General features: G+C 34.5%; 5 protein-coding genes across 6 annotated transcripts in view; 1 reads left to right on the forward strand and 4 right to left on the reverse strand.

The window, feature by feature from the left end:
- Nucleotides 1–17,757, reverse strand: part of LOC130657189 (sterol carrier protein 2-like) — an 82,846-nt gene that overhangs the window by 28,547 nt on the left and 36,542 nt on the right. The gene's annotated exons all lie outside the window — the stretch shown is intronic.
- LOC130657194 (uncharacterized) lies at nucleotides 3,953–5,057 on the reverse strand. Its single transcript, XM_057460164.1, has one exon. It carries the CDS (start codon nucleotides 4,758–4,760, stop codon nucleotides 3,996–3,998), a length of 765 nt encoding a protein of 254 aa, XP_057316147.1. The 5' UTR covers nucleotides 4,761–5,057; the 3' UTR covers nucleotides 3,953–3,995.
- LOC130657195 (uncharacterized) lies at nucleotides 7,066–8,781 on the reverse strand. The gene has a single exon (XM_057460165.1). It carries the CDS (start codon nucleotides 8,544–8,546, stop codon nucleotides 7,788–7,790), a length of 759 nt encoding a protein of 252 aa, XP_057316148.1. The 5' UTR covers nucleotides 8,547–8,781; the 3' UTR covers nucleotides 7,066–7,787.
- LOC130657198 (glutathione-specific gamma-glutamylcyclotransferase 1-like) lies at nucleotides 11,331–14,416 on the reverse strand. Its single transcript, XM_057460167.1, has 2 exons — nucleotides 12,822–14,416; nucleotides 11,331–12,414 (listed from the first exon to the last, which is right to left on the reverse strand). Exons 1-2 carry the CDS (start codon nucleotides 13,026–13,028, stop codon nucleotides 12,010–12,012), a joined length of 612 nt encoding a protein of 203 aa, XP_057316150.1. The 5' UTR covers nucleotides 13,029–14,416; the 3' UTR covers nucleotides 11,331–12,009.
- LOC130657197 (uncharacterized) lies at nucleotides 14,526–16,919 on the forward strand. Its single transcript, XM_057460166.1, has 3 exons — nucleotides 14,526–15,079; nucleotides 15,974–16,156; nucleotides 16,427–16,919. Exons 1-3 carry the CDS (start codon nucleotides 14,677–14,679, stop codon nucleotides 16,570–16,572), a joined length of 732 nt encoding a protein of 243 aa, XP_057316149.1. The 5' UTR covers nucleotides 14,526–14,676; the 3' UTR covers nucleotides 16,573–16,919.

Below are 17,757 nucleotides of genomic sequence, written 5' to 3' on the forward strand. Positions count from 1 at the left end.
AAAGGCGGTACAAAATTTTAACACGCGTTATTCGTTTTTGTTAGTTTCGCGTAATCTAATTTTCTCGCACATTTTGAAAAGAATATCCCACGCACATCAAATACTCGCGCAGTCTATTCGCAAAAAAAAACTGTTTTTTGCGCAACGAATTGATCTGCAGAGCGTTTATTTTCCTACCTCGTCCCCAGGGTTTTTCTATATGATATTCAATTTTGATGTATTTCGGAAGATGTTAGCGCCAAAGAAACAAGAAGCGCTAGGGACAAAGTATTGGATAGTCTAATTTTGTTTGCAACTTGCGAAATGCTTCGCAACCTTATTTTTTTAATTTCTAGTTGTAATAAGTACCAAATTTTATGTGTTCATTTCTTGCGCTTATGAGTGTAACAAAAGTGCCCTCCCTGTACGTAAGTCCTAAAAATTTATGTCACTGGCTCACTTTTTACGAATGACACAACGTAACAAAGGAAAACCATGCTTTGCTATTTCCCGTAACCTATACCGAGATTTGGTTGTGATATATATCAGAATTAATTGTCTTTAAGTTATTACTAGTTAAATGCCGGTGTTGAATTGTAATGCTTTCCCTTTAAGGCACTAATACTTCGAGTGATAAAATTAGTGAAACAGATGAAGATATTCAGAAAAATGTGAAACTCCCTTCAGAGAAAGAAATGCCACTTCTATTTGTTTACCAGAATGGTTGGCAGCGAAATGATATTACTGGATGCTACATACCGTACGTCACGCTATGACCTTCCTCTATTTTTCCTGGTTGTTAAAACAATGCAGAACTTACAGAAATTGTAAAGAAAATGAAGGACGATGTTTTAAAATAAAGTGGTGTTCCCTTGCTGCCAAAAATACAGCAAAAGTTAGATGTGAAACCAGATAAGAAAACTTCATATAAATATATGTCACTTCCGAAATTAAAAAACAAAAATCTATTGTTGAAGCGAGTTGGTATGAAAAAAGAAGAATCAGTAAAAGCATCTCAACTCAAAATCGCGGTTGAAAGTGTTGAGAAAAACGAAAAGATTGAAGTTGAGCAGGTGATACATGACAACAACAGCTATGATGAACCTTCGTTTCATGCACCCGTAATTGTTGTGAGTGATGATGAAGACGATAACGCCACTACTGAAAAGAATCTTGAAAATGATGTTGCACCTTTTGCAAGAACTGTTCTTTCACATAATGACTTGAAGGACATTTCTGGAAAAAGAATGCTTAATGATGACGTGATAAACGTGTTTCAAAATATGATTAAACGAAAGTTTCCAAATGTGGGTTGGTCAAACGCTTAATTTCCGCATATATTGTAGCATGCCATTTGTACAGATATTGCACGATGGAAATCTTCACTGGATTGCTATTTCAACATATGGATGCAAACCAGGTGCTGTCGCGACCAAAAAACTTCCTACAGATATTAATTTTGAAACATCAAAAATGAGAAACCATATGCTGCAATGTTTAGCTGCAAATCAAATCACCAAGTTTCCTCAATGTGATAGCCACATAATAGCTCGAAGATGTGCGTCCAAGGAAATATCCATCGACCTCTACTGCAGTTGCCGAATGCCATGGAGAGCCGCAGAGAGCTATATTTTAGACAAGCAAATGGCTGAATGTAGTAACTGTGGAGGATGGTTTCACATAATGTGTGAACAGATACCGGACTCTGTATTTGAGGTTGAAAATTGTAAAAGTCTGTGGTATTGTTATTGTTGTTCCACTTATATAAGTAAAAAAGACGGTTGATGGTAACTTAAAAATAAAACATAGTCTTCGCTAACTTGTTGTGTATCCCGCGTAAGTCCAAGCTTAAGAGCCTTGGGGAGGAGGTGAAGGGGTGCAGGAAACTTAATTTAACCCAGTAGAATCGTGTTTCTACAAAAAATTCCGTGTACAATTGGCTACTGTTATTTACTGCTAACCTTTTGAAACTTTGGACATTCTGCGTTCATTCAGGAAAATACTTTTTCACAGCTTCATGCTAGGCGAATTTAACACAAAACTGTTAACGAAATTCGTCAATCATCGTTTACATATGTTGTTGATAAACGAAAGAGCACCAAGACCGTGAAGGAGAAAGTAGAAGAAACTGGTGCAGGTTAGTTAAGATCCAAAGGAGAAAACGATTCTCAATAACATAAATCGCAAAGCAGAGCATCGATCTGGTTTAAAATACTAGGGATACATCTTGAATAAGCTCCAGTTCTGGGTTCTCCTTCATCTTAATCGGTTATTGCTGAAGCTCTCAAGGAAAGGTGGCTTTTATGTTCATGTTATAAAGATCTAGTTTCTTCTTCTAGTAATTACAGAACTTTCATGCCATTTCGATTTTGAAAACATTTGATGCAATCAAATTAATCAAGTCAACAGAGATGGTTTATAGAGAAAAATGACAATCCGTGACAATTCTCTATAAAAGATCTATAGTGTCTTGCAGTACTCAACTTTCCAAAATATATTTCTGCATAAACTGTGCCTTATTTTCAAATTAGTAAAGATGTAAGGGGTCGATTACATGCGCGATTTTTAGCCCGGGTAGAAATCGGTGTCAAGTACCGGGCTGAAAATACATCAAGACTACATTTTATCCTGGCTATTTTTGTCAGGTTGAAATCTTCATAATTGAAAAAAAAAGCGAGGGAAAAAGTCTTACACTGCATGCGCTTCTAGTGTTTATGTTTAAGTAGGTAAATTTTTTGCTTGTAAGGATTGGCATCTGTCTTTAATTTTAGGTAGGTTTGGTGGCGTTAATATATTTTCATGGCTTTCTTTAGCAGTTTTTTTTTTAATATTTAAGTTAATTGAGATTCAAACAGAGTTAAATAATCTGTACTTTTTTCCTGATATTTCGGGTTTAACTTCTTTCACCTGCGCAAGCTGTAAACAAAAGACACAATAATAGCCGCCAAATTGTCTTTAGTTTTGGTGGTGTGTTGATTACATTTTCTACCTTTAAGAAGGCGTGCTCGTGACTATAGTTCATATAGCAAAATCAAACGATACAACATCGGTATATCTTTCTTTAGCTTATGCAATGTTAAAATTTTGTCATGATGAGCCAATTGAGCGTTGTTGTGTAAAATTCTTCAGAATAAGTCTTTTTCTAATTGCGCACATGTTACTACTAAGGCCGAATAAAAACCTAAAGAAAATTCTTAATTTGAAAATTTGCTGGTCACATATAATATTCAAAAAGGCTGCAATGGTTCTGATACATTCTTAGCATGTTTTTAACACAGTTAAGATATCTACGAATACAAATTGGTGTAAAAGTCATCATGGATGCCGTTGTTGTTTAATTTAATTTAATTTAATTCAACTGACAGACAGAAAAGAAGATTTTGTGGGGAAAAAAACTTAAAATGAAACTTAAGAAAAGACATTTTATATCAATGACAGGATACAAGTTTATACGTTGTTTTTTGCTTATATTCCATTTAGGATGCAAGCAAATTTTCAAATACATAATATTCTTAACCTTTTTGTCTAATTTTATCTTATATATTCCTAGGAGGATAGAAATATTCTTCTACGTTTTTATCCTTTTTCACATTAATCGCACGAACAACATAGCGAATAATGCGATGGGTTTCAATTGCAGTGTTTTCTTATCTGGTGTCATACCTACTAAAGACTGAAGATGATAATTTTGTGTAGTGTTTTCAGTTTTTAAGCCGGACCATAGTCATAAAAAGCTTTCTTACTGGCATAATTATGCTGCTTTGATTTTTTTTCATTTAAAAATAGCCATAGAGACCCCAGTAGGATAATATTTTCACATATTATTTTCCAATATTCTGGATAATAATTTTTTGCGACATTTTTCTGTTCTAACATTTATCTTTGATATTGTAGTTTATCGTCATAAGAGTAGCTTTTATAAAAAGCATTGCAACAGATTATGTCAATACACCTGCGAGACAAAAACAATCAGTATTAACTGTAATCTTATCTTTTAGATCTTATCTACTAATTTTTTATTTTCTGAAAGATACATTATAAAACATATACAGCGCGATTGGAATCGATACAAGCTCGTACAAAAGTATCATAGAACGTCTGTGATTTACGCCGACCCTAGCCTTAAATGTCGCAGTATCATTGACGTGTGGAAAAGGCTGTTCGGGTACTGGAACATCAAGAAATTTACATAGTGGTTCCCAGCCCTCTTTTACGCTAAAGACAAGTAATTTCTCTTCAGGTACATTTCGTTTGACTTCTTCTACCCAATTGTTGTAATACGCCACACCATTACCGCCCTTTACTGATTCAAACATCTCACGAAAGCGATCATTTCGAAACAACGCACCAAATAAATTCTTTGAATGAAAGAGATAAGATTTGAAAAGTCCTAACATTTCAAAGAGATCCTCTGGAAATTCGAAACGATTTGTTACCCCTTTAACAATGGTTTCATTCATTGATCGTTCCCATGACCGTGGTTCTCGAACATTCAACAAGACTTTAGCGTTTGGAAACACTTTCATCATTCTCTCATAAAATAAATTCATAGGCGTATCCACTCCAGCAACGTAACCATTTGAAAGAAAGAAATTTTTAAACTCTTCGTCAGACATGTCATCATTCAATATACGTTTCCATTCTTTTTGATGATGCAAAACTGTCGACTCCATGTGGTGGCATTTTCCAGGTAGGATAATTTCTAAAGCTGTTTTTGTTGAATAGGTTCCGTTTCGAGGAAGACCTACTCCGATGAGAATGAACTTGTTTGTCGAAATCATGTTAAAATGTTTAAATAAATATCTAAATAATAGATAAGGTGTTGACTAAGTAAAATCTATCTTCTAATATACTTCCTGAAAATATGTACAAAACTTTTAGCTATATCGTTCGTATTGTTGTTGATAAAAACAGGAAACTTTGTGCTTCAAGTAATGTTTCACGTTTCTATTCGCAGCAGCAAACTGGTTAAAGATATTTCTTATAGCTTCTGTTTGACAATACTGCAAAATGTGGATCACAACAATCTTGCAATACGATACTTTGCTCTCCTTTATTGCAATTTATTTTAAAAACAGTAGAGGAATATCTTGAATAATACAAAACCACCAATAAGGAGGAGAGAAATTATCTGATGACATTTTTAATCCCTTTACCTCGTCTTTTTACATGCGTATAAATAAAACCTTAAAACTTTAATTTCTTTTATCTTTCTTTTAGCTTTTTTAAAAATAATAAAAAAGTTATGCTAGGGTGTAAGGATGTAAACATAGGAATAAGAATATTTATTCGAAAACTGCATTTTTTAAATAAATTATTTGTGAGACATACCCCCGGTAACTCTATCTCCGAAAAAGTTTGTGATATCACAACATAAAGTAATAGTCAATGTTAATCAACACATATAAGATAGCATGGAGGTATAAAAGAAGAGGAGATACATCTTCTTTAGACCTTTTGAAATCATACGTGATCCTAAAACAGATGCTGCAATCAAAGAAAACGAACTCATCTTTAAAATTGCCCGCGGGAAGTTAGTTTGATTGTGGTTGGCTAGTTCGGATTAACTGTCAATCAATTTAATTCATGCTAAGAGTCTAAGTGTTGTGCAGATGTTTGTAGCTAAATTTAAAAAAATTACTTTATAAAAACAAAATATTTTTAATTCCAGATAAAAAAAGATCGTGAGTTTTACTGAAAAGTTAAGGTGCAGTAGATAACAAAAACTACGATCGCAGTATTAATAAAGGAGTTAAACCATATAAGTAAAAAAAAAGGATCTTTTAGATATTTAATCACCACGGTCTGAAAATGTTTACTAAAATACATATTTTGTATTTTTATTGCAACCTCATGTGTTTATTTCTAGAAATCTTCTAAAGAATCTCAAGTACACCCTTCCATAAAACGTTTCTTCCTTCACTCATGTTCACATTAAACATTTCACATTTATTATCTTTTTTCTTGCGATTAAAGATCTCAAATAAGCAAAACTTTAGGATCTTGCCCGCGTTTTTTACAGAAATTTTGCTTAAAATTATGTCAGAAATAAAAGCCTATAAACTGTACAAACATCAATAAATCAACTTAAAATTTCCAGAGACGTTTTCTTAAACATTAATTGTACCATGGTTGTAATGGCGTTACAACGGCGCATGCATTCCTTATGTTTTAAGCTAGTTTTCACGACACATATTTTTGATGTTTTTCCACTTTCTCTCAAGAATACACTCGTGGTTTAATGTTTACATATCCTGTAAAAATGATTGGCTAATAAAATTCAGAAGCCACTTAGAACTCAGCCTTTAGGGAATATGTATTTGAATTGCTTTTCATATACGTAAACAAACACAGTGCAAATCTGTGTATAACTAGTGAAATTTGCATCTTGCATAGCTTCAAAGGACACGACTTTTCCAGAAAGATTAGATTAAAAAAGATTCGTGATTTGTATCTCCTGTTCTTTTATACCTCCCATGAAGTATATAGTAGATAAATGCTTCAATATGGATTAAAGTCTATATCTATATTATAATGCCCGTATACGTCTGTCCGTCCGTCCGTGTGTCTGTCACGCAAAATGGTAGCTTAGCTGCGACGGGCGAACCCGTGGATTTTTCCACGGGCTAACGACTAGTTTTACATAATACATGTTTCCCGTCCCGCATGTTGTTTTTTTTTTATAATTTTTGTGTTTCGTTATGGTGTTAATGTTACGGCCAAAGTCTTAATTTTTGACTTGTACTAGAGTTTTACCAGTATATAAAACAGGCGAAATGACTAATGTACCGATCAGAATTGTTATTTTTCATTCACTGTTATCTAAATTATGCAAATATTGCGTGGTGCAGCACCAACGCTACAAAGTTGATAAAATTACAAAATAAACAAAAACATGCAATCAGAATTATTTTAAATGTTGACAGGTACACTCACTCCAGAGAGTTAAAAAAGATCAGTGTACTGAATGTATACCAACTAAACATTTATCAAACTCTTATTTTTATGTTTAAGCTTGAAAACAATCTGTTACCAAGAGTATTTAATAATATGTTTCAGAAGATGCAACATAAATATCCATCCAGATTTTCAATTAACAGTTTTTTTCAACCCAGGATTAATTATACAATCACAAAGTTCTCTATAACTAGCAGAGGACCTAAATTGTGGAGTACACTTCTTGATAACGACATGAAAACTATTACATCACTTAACGAATTCAAACATAAACTAAAACATAAACTATTGACTACTGACAATCTATATTTATTTTAAAACACACGACAGTTACAACGTACGACACATATAACACAACTCCTCATCATCTTCAATGCTAACCTTTTATATAGGTTGGGGGCTTGGTGAAAAGGCTATTATAACCTTCTTCTCGCTCCTGCCATTTTTTACCTCTCTGGCAAATATTTTTAGCATATGCAATCCTATCTTTAGATTATACGATATAATAGCTAAAGATTTGTATTTTATTCTTACGGAAAACTGTAAATTCTTCAACGGCAAAATAAAAAGAAAAAAAAACTAATAAACTTCTGTTTCAAGCAGAGGTTAAATAGTACAAAATTAAAAAAAATGTTTTATAAGGTTGTGTAGAAATCTAAAAATTTTACATTTTATCAAGTTTCAGATGAGGATTTCAAAAATCACATTCATTTTGTTTGTCAAAGTTGAGAAATAGCAGCGGTACATAAAAAAAAATTAATGCGGGAAAGATGTAAAAACCCAACGACAAATAGGCAATCGTAACTTTTTCTTGACAATATAAAAAATCAAGACAGACTCATATTTAATTCTTACATGAAACTTTTATAAAACAAAAACAGACCAATTGGAATTGTAATAAGCTCATATAACAGCAACACGGACCGTCTGTGATTCACAGCGAACCTAGCCTTAAATGTCGCAGTATCATTGGCGTGTGGAAAAGGCTGTTCGGGTACTGGAACATCAAGAAATTTGCATAGTGGTTCCCAGCCCTCTTTTACGCTAAAGACAAGTAATTTCTCTTCAGGTACACTTCGTTTAACTTCTCCTACCCAATTGTTGTAATACGCCACACCATTACCGCTCTTTACTGATTCAAACATCTCACGAAAGCGATCATTTTGAAGAAACGTTCTAACAAACATCTTAGCGTGAAACAGATAAGATTTGAAAAGTCCTAACATTTCAAAGACATCCTCTGGAAATTTGAAGGTTCCGGTTACCACTTTAACAATGGTTTCATTCATTGATCGTTCCCATAACCGTGGTTCTCGAACATTCAACAAGACTTTAGCGTTTGGAAACACTTTCATCATTCTCTCATAAAATAAACTCACAGGCGAATCCACTCCAGCAACGTAACCATTTGAGAGAAAGAAATTTTTAAACTCTTCGTCAGACATGTCATCATTCAATATACTTTTCCATTCTTTTTGATGGTACATAACTGCCGTTTCCATGTGATAGCATTTACCAGGTAGGATAATTTCTAAAGCTGATTTTGTTGAAAGAGTTCCATTTCGAGGATGCCCTGCCCCAATGACAATAAACTGTTTTTTCGTAGCCATCTTGTTTTGCTGCTAAAACTTTTTTTTTAAATTTTCAAGACTGGAAGACGTCAGTGTGGCTGAACTAAAAATGTGATGCAAAACTTTCCTTCGTTGTTTCGATGTTTTTTGGAAAAAGTCGCATTTTTTCTTTTATAGTGCTGTTAATGAAAGTGAGGAGGAGCGCAATAATATTTTAATAACTTTTATCTAAACCATAATAACCATTTATGTTATAAATTACTTAAACACGACCCCAGCACCTTTTACCGTGGCGGAGAAAATTTTTCTAACTAAAACTATTTTGCTAGAACTATCAGAAAGCGGAGCCCTGTTGAAAAGCAAATAGTCCTGGAGACAAAGTTGACATATTACTCATTATCTATTTTAAACTAGTCATTTCCGCATGGACGTCTATTTCTTGGTAGAGTAGTGTGGAATCAACCGTCGTTTAGAAAGTTGATATTTTCAGGGGCTTTTTTCTATAAATCAAGTATATTTTTGCGGTTTTTCGCCTAAAAAAAGGAATCGTTGGGGAATATATAAACTTATAATTCAGGTTCCGTATTGTTTTTATGGTCCAACAAAAGCCATATAGGGGTTAGTAATACAGCAGCAAAAATACAAATCTTAGTAAAAACATTTTTTTTTCGTTCTTTATTTCTCTCTTGAAAACAAATTAAAGAACATTCGCATCGTTTAATTATATAGAGAACGTCTTAGTGGTTGGTAACGGGCCTGACTGACAGCCAGAGACAGATATCCATAAACTGACAGCCACAAACGGACAGCCGCAAATAGACAGCCACAGACGGACAACCACTGACTGACAGCCACAGACGGCCAACCACTAACTGAAAGCCACAGACAGACAACCACTGACTGACAGCCACAGACATACAACCACTGACTGAAAGCCACAGACAGACAACCACTGACTGACAGCCACAGACATACAACCACTGACTGTCAGCCACAAACGGACAGCCACAGACGGACAGCCACAGACGGACAGCCACAGACGGACAACAACTGACTGACAGCCACAGACGGACAGCCACAGACATACAACCACTGACTGTCAGCCACAAACGGACAGCCACAGACGGACAACAACTGACTGACAGCCACAGACGGACAACCACTGACTGTCAGCCACAAACAGACAGCCACAGACGGACAACCACTGACTGACAGCCACAGATGGACAGCCACAGACGGACAACCACTGACTGACAGCCACAGACGGACAGCCACAGACGGGCAACCACTGACTGACAGCCACAAACGGACAACCACTGACTGACAGTCATGGTGTACAGTGCGCAATCCTTAAATAAAAAAAAATAAAAAATTTAAATGAAACTTTCAAAGACAGAAACCTTTAACATCAACTTTTATAGCTGCATACATCGATGCTTCAATATATTTAATGTTACCACTTACAACTAGAAGAAACAAAAGCTTGTTTACAATGTACTGCAGAGAGAAAAATTAACTGATAACTGTAGCGAAAGAACGAAGCAATTTAAGTCATAAAACAACTATAAAAAGCATACTTATAATAATAAAAAATAACACAGCTGTTTCTTTCACTATTTGTGATTTTTTGTGATAATTTAGTGCAAAAATCGACTTTTAAAAATAACTCTATTGCCTTATCACGGAAATGGCAATACTAGAGACCTTGTTTCAATCAGAATGTAGCGTCGTAAAGTTTTATTATAAGTGTTAACATATATTTAAAGAAACGGTGTGAGTATTTAGTATTATCAAAAATCTCATTGCAAAGTGTCGCCATCCTTGGTAACCATTTTGTTGTTGTGGACCTACCTGTTGCAATGCATTTCCAACTGTTTATCTTTATTATGGTAGTTTATGTGTCAAATGCAGAATTCCAAGAAAAGAAAGACATTTTCCAGGAAGCAACGAATGAAAAAATAAAAACTTTTTTGCGCCGAAAACTGTTTCACCTGGGAAGCAATATTAGACCATTGCAGGGGATCCTGAATAGGCAGGAAAGAATTAAAGACCTGCTGATCAACAAGAGATATACGGAGAGGTTTAGGAAGAGTTTATTGAGAAAACGTGGAATGAAGTCGGATAGCTATGACTCGATCTATAAAGAGCTTCAAAACTATATTTCCGACGTATCCAGTTCCGCGCGTAAGGAAAAAGAACAAATATTTGACATTCTTAAATATTTCATTGACTAGGGTAATTACCAGTATGCAGATTTTTAATAATCGGTTTACTACGTTAAATATAATATTGTTTGACGTATTTTTTTAACCTTTCCTTACGGTAGAAATCGAGCTAATGTCACGAATAATAATAGCCGTCGTTTGCATGTCACGAAATAGCGATACCCGGAATAACTACGACAGGCGAAATTCCGATGCCGGAAGTGTGTACGACAGTAGAATCCATAGATATTCCCACAGGTGATATGGGTAGCAACAGGAAACAGCGGGCGAATTCGGGTAGATGTTCTCACAAGCTGACAGCTAGTGCTGTCTACTATCGTCTGTTTTCTTCTTCGTAAAGCCTTTAATCCCATTGTCCCTTTCTTCGAGAAAATACAGTATAGCATAGGACTTTTGTAATTTTTGAACATGTGTTTTCGTCACTGACACAATTGAGTTCATTGGATTGGTTTTCATAAAAATTTTGTTAAATTTATCCAAGGTTATTAGCTTTTGTGACAATACGGTTGCCATGACAAAGCTAAAATAGGAAAAAAGCCAAATAGGAAAAGTCACCAAAGTGAGAGCATTATTGAACTAAAGTTGAACTGCGTTAAGTAGGAGTTGAGAAAAGATCTGTTAGGTTCGAAAGAAAATGGCGAAACGTATTTGACAAAAATCAGTCAAAATAAATTCCCATCAATATGAATATTTTTACATCCGCCTAATTAACTTCCCGCAAAAATTACATTATTTGACATATTATATATTATTATATTAATAGCCTTTGTTTGTCTCTGCGCAATCAATATAAAGACGAAAACCACGTGGTTCCTGAATAAGTAAACATTCATAGTGACAGACTTCCTCTCCCAACACTAAACAGAATGATCCTAATGCATGACTCGCCTACATTATGATTAGAAACAATATGTCAAGACAACATAATTAACTTTTAGATGTAGTTATTCTGCTATGCTTTCTATAATACATACATATATTAAAACAACCTCGATCCCAGGACCTGCTGTCTCTTTTTGCATATCGGAAGGCGAAACGAACAAGCGCAACGTCCATACGCGACAGAAAGCCCAGGGAACGACGTTGATATTAAAAGTTATTTTCTGATAATCTATTTCATATGTTTCTCATCAAAGTTATTTTGCGAAACTTCGATGAGGGCTGACGGTATAATTCTCAGTGACGTAACGCAGCGGCAAAGATTGAGCACATGAAACCTTACAAAAAACTTTCATAAAAATCCTTCTATAATAACTTTAGCAGTATCCGTCACTTAGTTACAACATCTTCGCCCTGGATTTAAAGTCCTTGGTATTGAATCCGATTTTAGAGCGGACGAGAGCATCAAGTTTGAAGACATGTTCGTCGCGTTCATTCGGGAGGTATTTTCTTAAAAAGTCTGACAGCCGAAACAAGTACTCTATATTATGTCCCACTGCACCACATGACGTGGAAATATCATCAGCTAATGCATCCAGTGAATCGTTGCCAAGAAATAGTTCATTGTCAGGTGTAGCATAATAAACGATCGCATGTAATGGCTGCACCGAATTTTTGAGAAATACAGGCATTAAATGAACTTCGTAACGGCCGATACTTTGTTCTCGGAGTTGTAAACAATCGAATGCTTTTTCAATTTTTTCTTTCCCAACAATTTTAAATACAGCACCCCAACACACACCCTATAAGAGAACCAAAATGGATTTATATATATAAATTTTTCTTTTAAGATTTAAACATATTTTCCTTTTTCGATTCGGTATGAAAAACAGATTTCAACTCGATTTTTATATTTTAAAATAAATTGCATGTAAGGTGTAAAATACAGAATACTTAGAATACACTTCCATCTAGAATAACGAAATGAATCCATAGTGGAATAAGTTTTCAGTATGACTTCATAATTGTTAATTCCAGTTTCTTTGTTTTTGAAAACGCGTAGACAAACCTTTTAGCAAGATTTTACGGCAGTCGAAATACTGCAACGCCATAATATGTCTTACAATCATAAAATAATGTCGCAGGTAAAATAACAAAAAAAATAAAATAAAAACCAGCGCGAACATTTTGTATAAACTATCAAACCTGCCTTTTCTACTTCAGTCAGTGTTAGAACTCGTCCAGGTTTTTCAACAGTTCCACGATGATGAGTACTGCCCTGCCAAAATCTTCTTTCGTAGCCCTTGATGTACCCAAGATACATGCCATCATGTTCAAAATCCGGCTTCCAAGTAAGTGATCCGTATCCAAATACGTATATACATTCATGTCTTTCAATCACATCTTCCAAGTTCATTTTATCGGCAAAAAAGTTAGATTATAAATTACTTAAACAAGCTTGGTAAAGGTGGTGCGAAGAATGAAACTGCTTAAACGGCTTGTCTTCAAAGTAATGAAACTGTGACACATGTATATCAGGAAGCAACAGGAACTGAGTAGGTGAAACTGTTTGAAATCTTAAGCATTGTTACATCATTCACAAAAAAAAACTGTCGTCTAAGGATGAGATCTTACTTTCGTAATTGAGGTTGCAATTTTGAATCTCTATGGAAACTAACTCATCATTTCCCAAAATATTTGTCAGCCGGCATGTTATAGCAAAGGTGAAACAAAATTTAGAGGTGACTTCAACAAATTAATCAACACCTTGGGAAATTTTCATGCAAATTTTTCTCATAGGTAGAACAAAGGTTTCAATTTTTGAGTGACACAACCTATGATTACTAATCACCGCCCGCAATTATCCTTTTCACTGAGGCTTGCGAATTATCAACTGTAAAGTGGCAATTAAAAAGCATGACCGTCCCCTTCATCTTTAATAATATTACGGTTTATACAGGTTTTACTGACGAAAAGAACGTTAAATTTCCTATAATTTCTTCATATTTGTCCTCGAACTTAAGGCTTTTTAAAAATTTTTTGTATCGCTTACATAAATTGTTGCAAAAAACCACAAACAATTAAGAAAACAGGTATTATTTGGTTATTATTCGATTTCGTGGAGGGTATTGTTCCATAATGCAGACAATGTGGAAAGTGCGGCTAGCGTATTTTCAACGTTGGATACTCGGTCTATATCCCTGTCAAAGTAAAATAGGCCGCAGAGCATTGGCCAAGTGATGCGGTAAAAAAAATAACCAAAAATTTCTAGCATCACCTTTGTTTTTTAAATATATTTTTGATCCAGGAAAATAATTCGTTTCCAGTTCTGATTCGCAGTTTGCTGCGGGATATTGAGGTAACCCTTTTATGTGTATGGGTGTACGTTGTCCCCTTTCAATTTTATCCGAAGAAAGATTATAAGCCTCAGATCTCTTTATGCATTGAAGTCCATTTGTCAGAGATTGTTTTTTTGGTCGTTGTTGACGCGGTCGTTTGTTCTTCAGGTTTTCTGTTTCACTAATATGCACAGTGTATTAGAGTAACGATATTTTCCAGAGTTTAAAGTGTGTGGATCTTTTTCAGAAGAAATTCTAAGCAGTATAGCAACAAAATTATTGTCACATCCCAATCTCCTCCCCAGGGTTTTTTCTCTTTCGATAATGTTAATTTTTAACAATAACGATCTTGGGACGAGGTTGATCACACATACACATAAAAATAATCCCTTTGTTCCTATAAATGTGATGTTGCAGGGTTTAGTTATTTACATATTTATTTGTTTTTTTCTTGTGGCCAATCCTCAAAACTTTGTAAATTATAATCGAGTTAATAAAAATAAAATAAAGTTGGTAGTCAGTTGTTGTTGTTAAAAAAAAAATTAATAAATATATATAAATATACTTCAAGCTTGATTTCGGCATCTCTTTTAATTTATTTCTTTTTCTATATAAAATGGTCCAGCTGCTTCTTCCAAATCAAATTTTGAACTCAATTTCTTGTACACCAATTCTTCTCTTTCAAAACAAACTCGAGATTTTTTTATACATGAGCTTTTGGAAGTCATGTCGACAACGTTTGCCAAAAAGAAAGTATCTATCATATTTCCGCCAACAAATGTACGTATCATTTCCAACAACGATAAAGAAAAACGAGATCGTGCGCGAACTTTATCGGTAAAATCTTTGTCCACAATATCAGAGACTGACAGTGAAAATCCAACACGATTAGAACTGCGTAAGTTGCGATATAGTACGTTACTTGGATTACCGTCTGGTTTTACCTTAGAAGCTGATCCCTACAGTATATTAAATCATTCTGAATGGAACGATAACGTGCGTGTTCGTAGTAATTGTAAATCGATAAATACACGCGGGGGAAGTATTCGAATGAATGATGCAGTACCGATTTTATCACTTCGAATGTCAGTTTTGTGTTTGGTTGCAAACATTTCATTTCCAGGACTAGGTATGTTGTGTGTGAATCTCGTTTCAGTGTATATCACAAGTCCTGGGAAAGTAGCTATAATTTCTATTGTTGTATTTTCGACGACGTACGTGGTACCCTCCTGTGGCTCGCAATTTCTCACTTTTCATTATCTTTAATAAATTTACCGTCCTGCTAAAATTTTGACATAGAGAGAGCTGCTATTTTGATAATAAAGACAATAAAAATCGGATAAGCTAGTAATTAAGGCTTTCTCACCATCCAACACAAAACTTATCTCACTTTCAACTTTAATAAATTCAATTTTTTTTCATAATTGTAAATTTATTATCGTTTAATTGTAAAATCATAAATTATTTACACAACCTTGAATGACCAAGATAATTGTGACAAACAAGATGAAAGTAATGACAATTCAACAGCAGACTGCGGAAAACTCATATACTGTTTCCGTAACTGTTTTGGATGTTCATAAACTTGCTTAATTCTCGTTGAATTCTGTGTCACCATTATTTAGAGTATTTAAAGTCTCGCTATGGTTCAAGTTTAGTCGGCCAATGTATGAAAACTAGTCGTTAGCCCCTGGTATTGGTGCGCATTTTAAAAATTTCGTGTTTCCGTTACGGGACGCGGCTTTCGCGGACACACAGACAAAATACGGCTATTACTATAGAGATTGTAGAATGACAGAGAAACAGAAAAGTTGCTGCGTATTGAAACAACAACCTGTGTTTCCGAGGGTTAACAATGACGCGATTACAATGACTGCCGGGTTTATTTCCGGTTAGTCATATGCGCAACTTCATAATCTCTTTCTCAGACTCCATTGAGATGTCAAAGACGCTTGGAAACGATAATGTAATTCTAAATTGTTATGTTCTTGAATATTATCAATATTATCTCTTTGTTACTTAGGAACGTTTATATCAGCATTTTCGGTGTTGCTATGCCCAAGAAATGCTTTTATGAAAGAAAAACGATGGCAATTTTTTGGATGGAATATCATGATTAGTGTCGTGCAAATAATCGGCGTCATATATTTATTGACGGGATATTTTTGGGGAATAATATGGGGCGTCTACATGGTGCAGTTATCAGGTAAAAAACCTTAAATTAATTCCTTTTTATAAAAATGACATCTGAGTTAATTAACAAAATCTTTTAAGCTAACTCAATTAACTGAATTAGATACTTTCTTGACTATATTATTATGCAATCGTTGTTAACTTGAAAACGAGTATCTTTTTATAACCTGTTTATTGGTTGTAGTTTTTGTTTCCGAATTCTTTTTATTCTTAAATTGTGAAGTAGTTTTGTTATTTTTATTTAAAGAATTATTTTTTTGGTAAAAATTTTTTTCATTTATAGATAGAGGAAATCCAAAGGGGCAGAGTGCACCTGTTCTTACTAGGAAAGTTAATTGTACATTGAAGAATTATTCTTTTTGGAGAAAACAGAAGGAGACAAATGTTGAAGAAGATGATATCATAGAAAATTTAACACGCGAAGTTTGATCAGTTTGATTAAGTACAGCTTTTCGTGCTACAACAAAATTCAACGTTCTAAAGGAAATAGAAAATAGAAAGAATGAAAGTCAACACAGGCTAAAAGGAAGATAATGAATGAAACTCAAATTACTTTGATTTCCAGAAGAAAACATGACACAAAAAATAACGATAACATTGAACTACAAAAACCTTTTGAACATTGGAAACAATTTTCTCGCAATAACCAACACAGAAAAAATGTAGGACATCTTCTGATATAAATGTCGGAGGAGATTTGCCTTTATATTTCGTGACCAAGAAAAATATGTTTCATTTTTATGGATTAGAAATCGTGCTCAGTAATTATCAAACAATTTTTTTAGCGCTTCTTTAGTGTCTGGATTGTGGCCGCATGGAAGCTGGTAATTTATAAACCCAACGTCGTCCCCAGAGCTCTTCTACACTTATAATATTTTGACGAGACGTCACAAGCCAACAAAAACAACCTAGTAATAAAACTCCAATAATTATTTTACTACTTCCTTAAATACGTTGCGATTGCTAAATCTAGGTATGAAATCTCGCCCCAGAGCTTTTACATTTTTTTACAACAGAGAAGACTTTGTCCCAATATAAATTGCCTAACAGATCCCAGGGACGAGGCTGCTCTTTTACTAATAATCCACCTCAATAGGTTGAAAATCAATTTATCAATCAATCAATATTTGTTACAATTTTTAACGGACTTTATTTTCGCTTTCATAGCGATAAATCTTTAGCATGGCTCAACCTTAACACTTTAGATAGCTGTTGAGACTAAAAAGGAACAGACACAAATTTCACCGAATTGGGATCTGCAAATGGAATTACTTCGGCTATCACTTTGCTCATTTTCGACAGAAAACAGTTAAAGTTCAGCCCACGGCTCACGTTGAATATGCTACACTTAACTCCAAATCAAAAGCCCATTAGACATTTATTCATAAGTAACTCAGTTGATCAAAACTAAGCAATTTACTTAACAACCTTTCAAGCCAAAATCGACCCCAATACCTTTGACAGCGAAAAGGTGATTCCGCTAGAAATATCAATAGCGCAGCAACGTTAAGAAGCAAATAATCCTGCGGACGAGGTTGCCTTCAGACTTCACATTTTTTATCGAGTTTTTGTCGAGTTCACTGCTAAGACACACGATGGGTCAAGACAGGACAG

The sequence above is a fragment of the Hydractinia symbiolongicarpus genome, chromosome 9 (genome assembly GCF_029227915.1).
Source record: "Hydractinia symbiolongicarpus strain clone_291-10 chromosome 9, HSymV2.1, whole genome shotgun sequence".
NCBI lineage: Eukaryota > Metazoa > Cnidaria > Hydrozoa > Anthoathecata > Hydractiniidae > Hydractinia > Hydractinia symbiolongicarpus.

Bases quoted from the DNA above. Each gene is read 5' to 3' on its own strand.
- LOC130657195 (XM_057460165.1), bottom strand. From the start codon at position 8,546: ATGGCTACGAAAAAACAGTTTATTGTCATTGGGGCAGGGCATCCTCGA.
- LOC130657194 (XM_057460164.1), bottom strand. From the start codon at position 4,760: ATGATTTCGACAAACAAGTTCATTCTCATCGGAGTAGGTCTTCCTCGA.
- LOC130657197 (XM_057460166.1), top strand. From the start codon at position 14,677: ATGTCGACAACGTTTGCCAAAAAGAAAGTATCTATCATATTTCCGCCA. The intron at 15,080-15,973 runs GTATGTTGTGTG...TTTGTTACTTAG, and splicing joins CATTTCATTTCCAGGACTAG to GAACGTTTATATCAGCATTT. The intron at 16,157-16,426 runs GTAAAAAACCTT...TTTCATTTATAG, and splicing joins CTACATGGTGCAGTTATCAG to ATAGAGGAAATCCAAAGGGG.
- LOC130657198 (XM_057460167.1), bottom strand. From the start codon at position 13,028: ATGAACTTGGAAGATGTGATTGAAAGACATGAATGTATATACGTATTT. The intron at 12,415-12,821 runs GCAGGTTTGATA...GTTCTCTTATAG, and splicing joins CACTGACTGAAGTAGAAAAG to GGTGTGTGTTGGGGTGCTGT.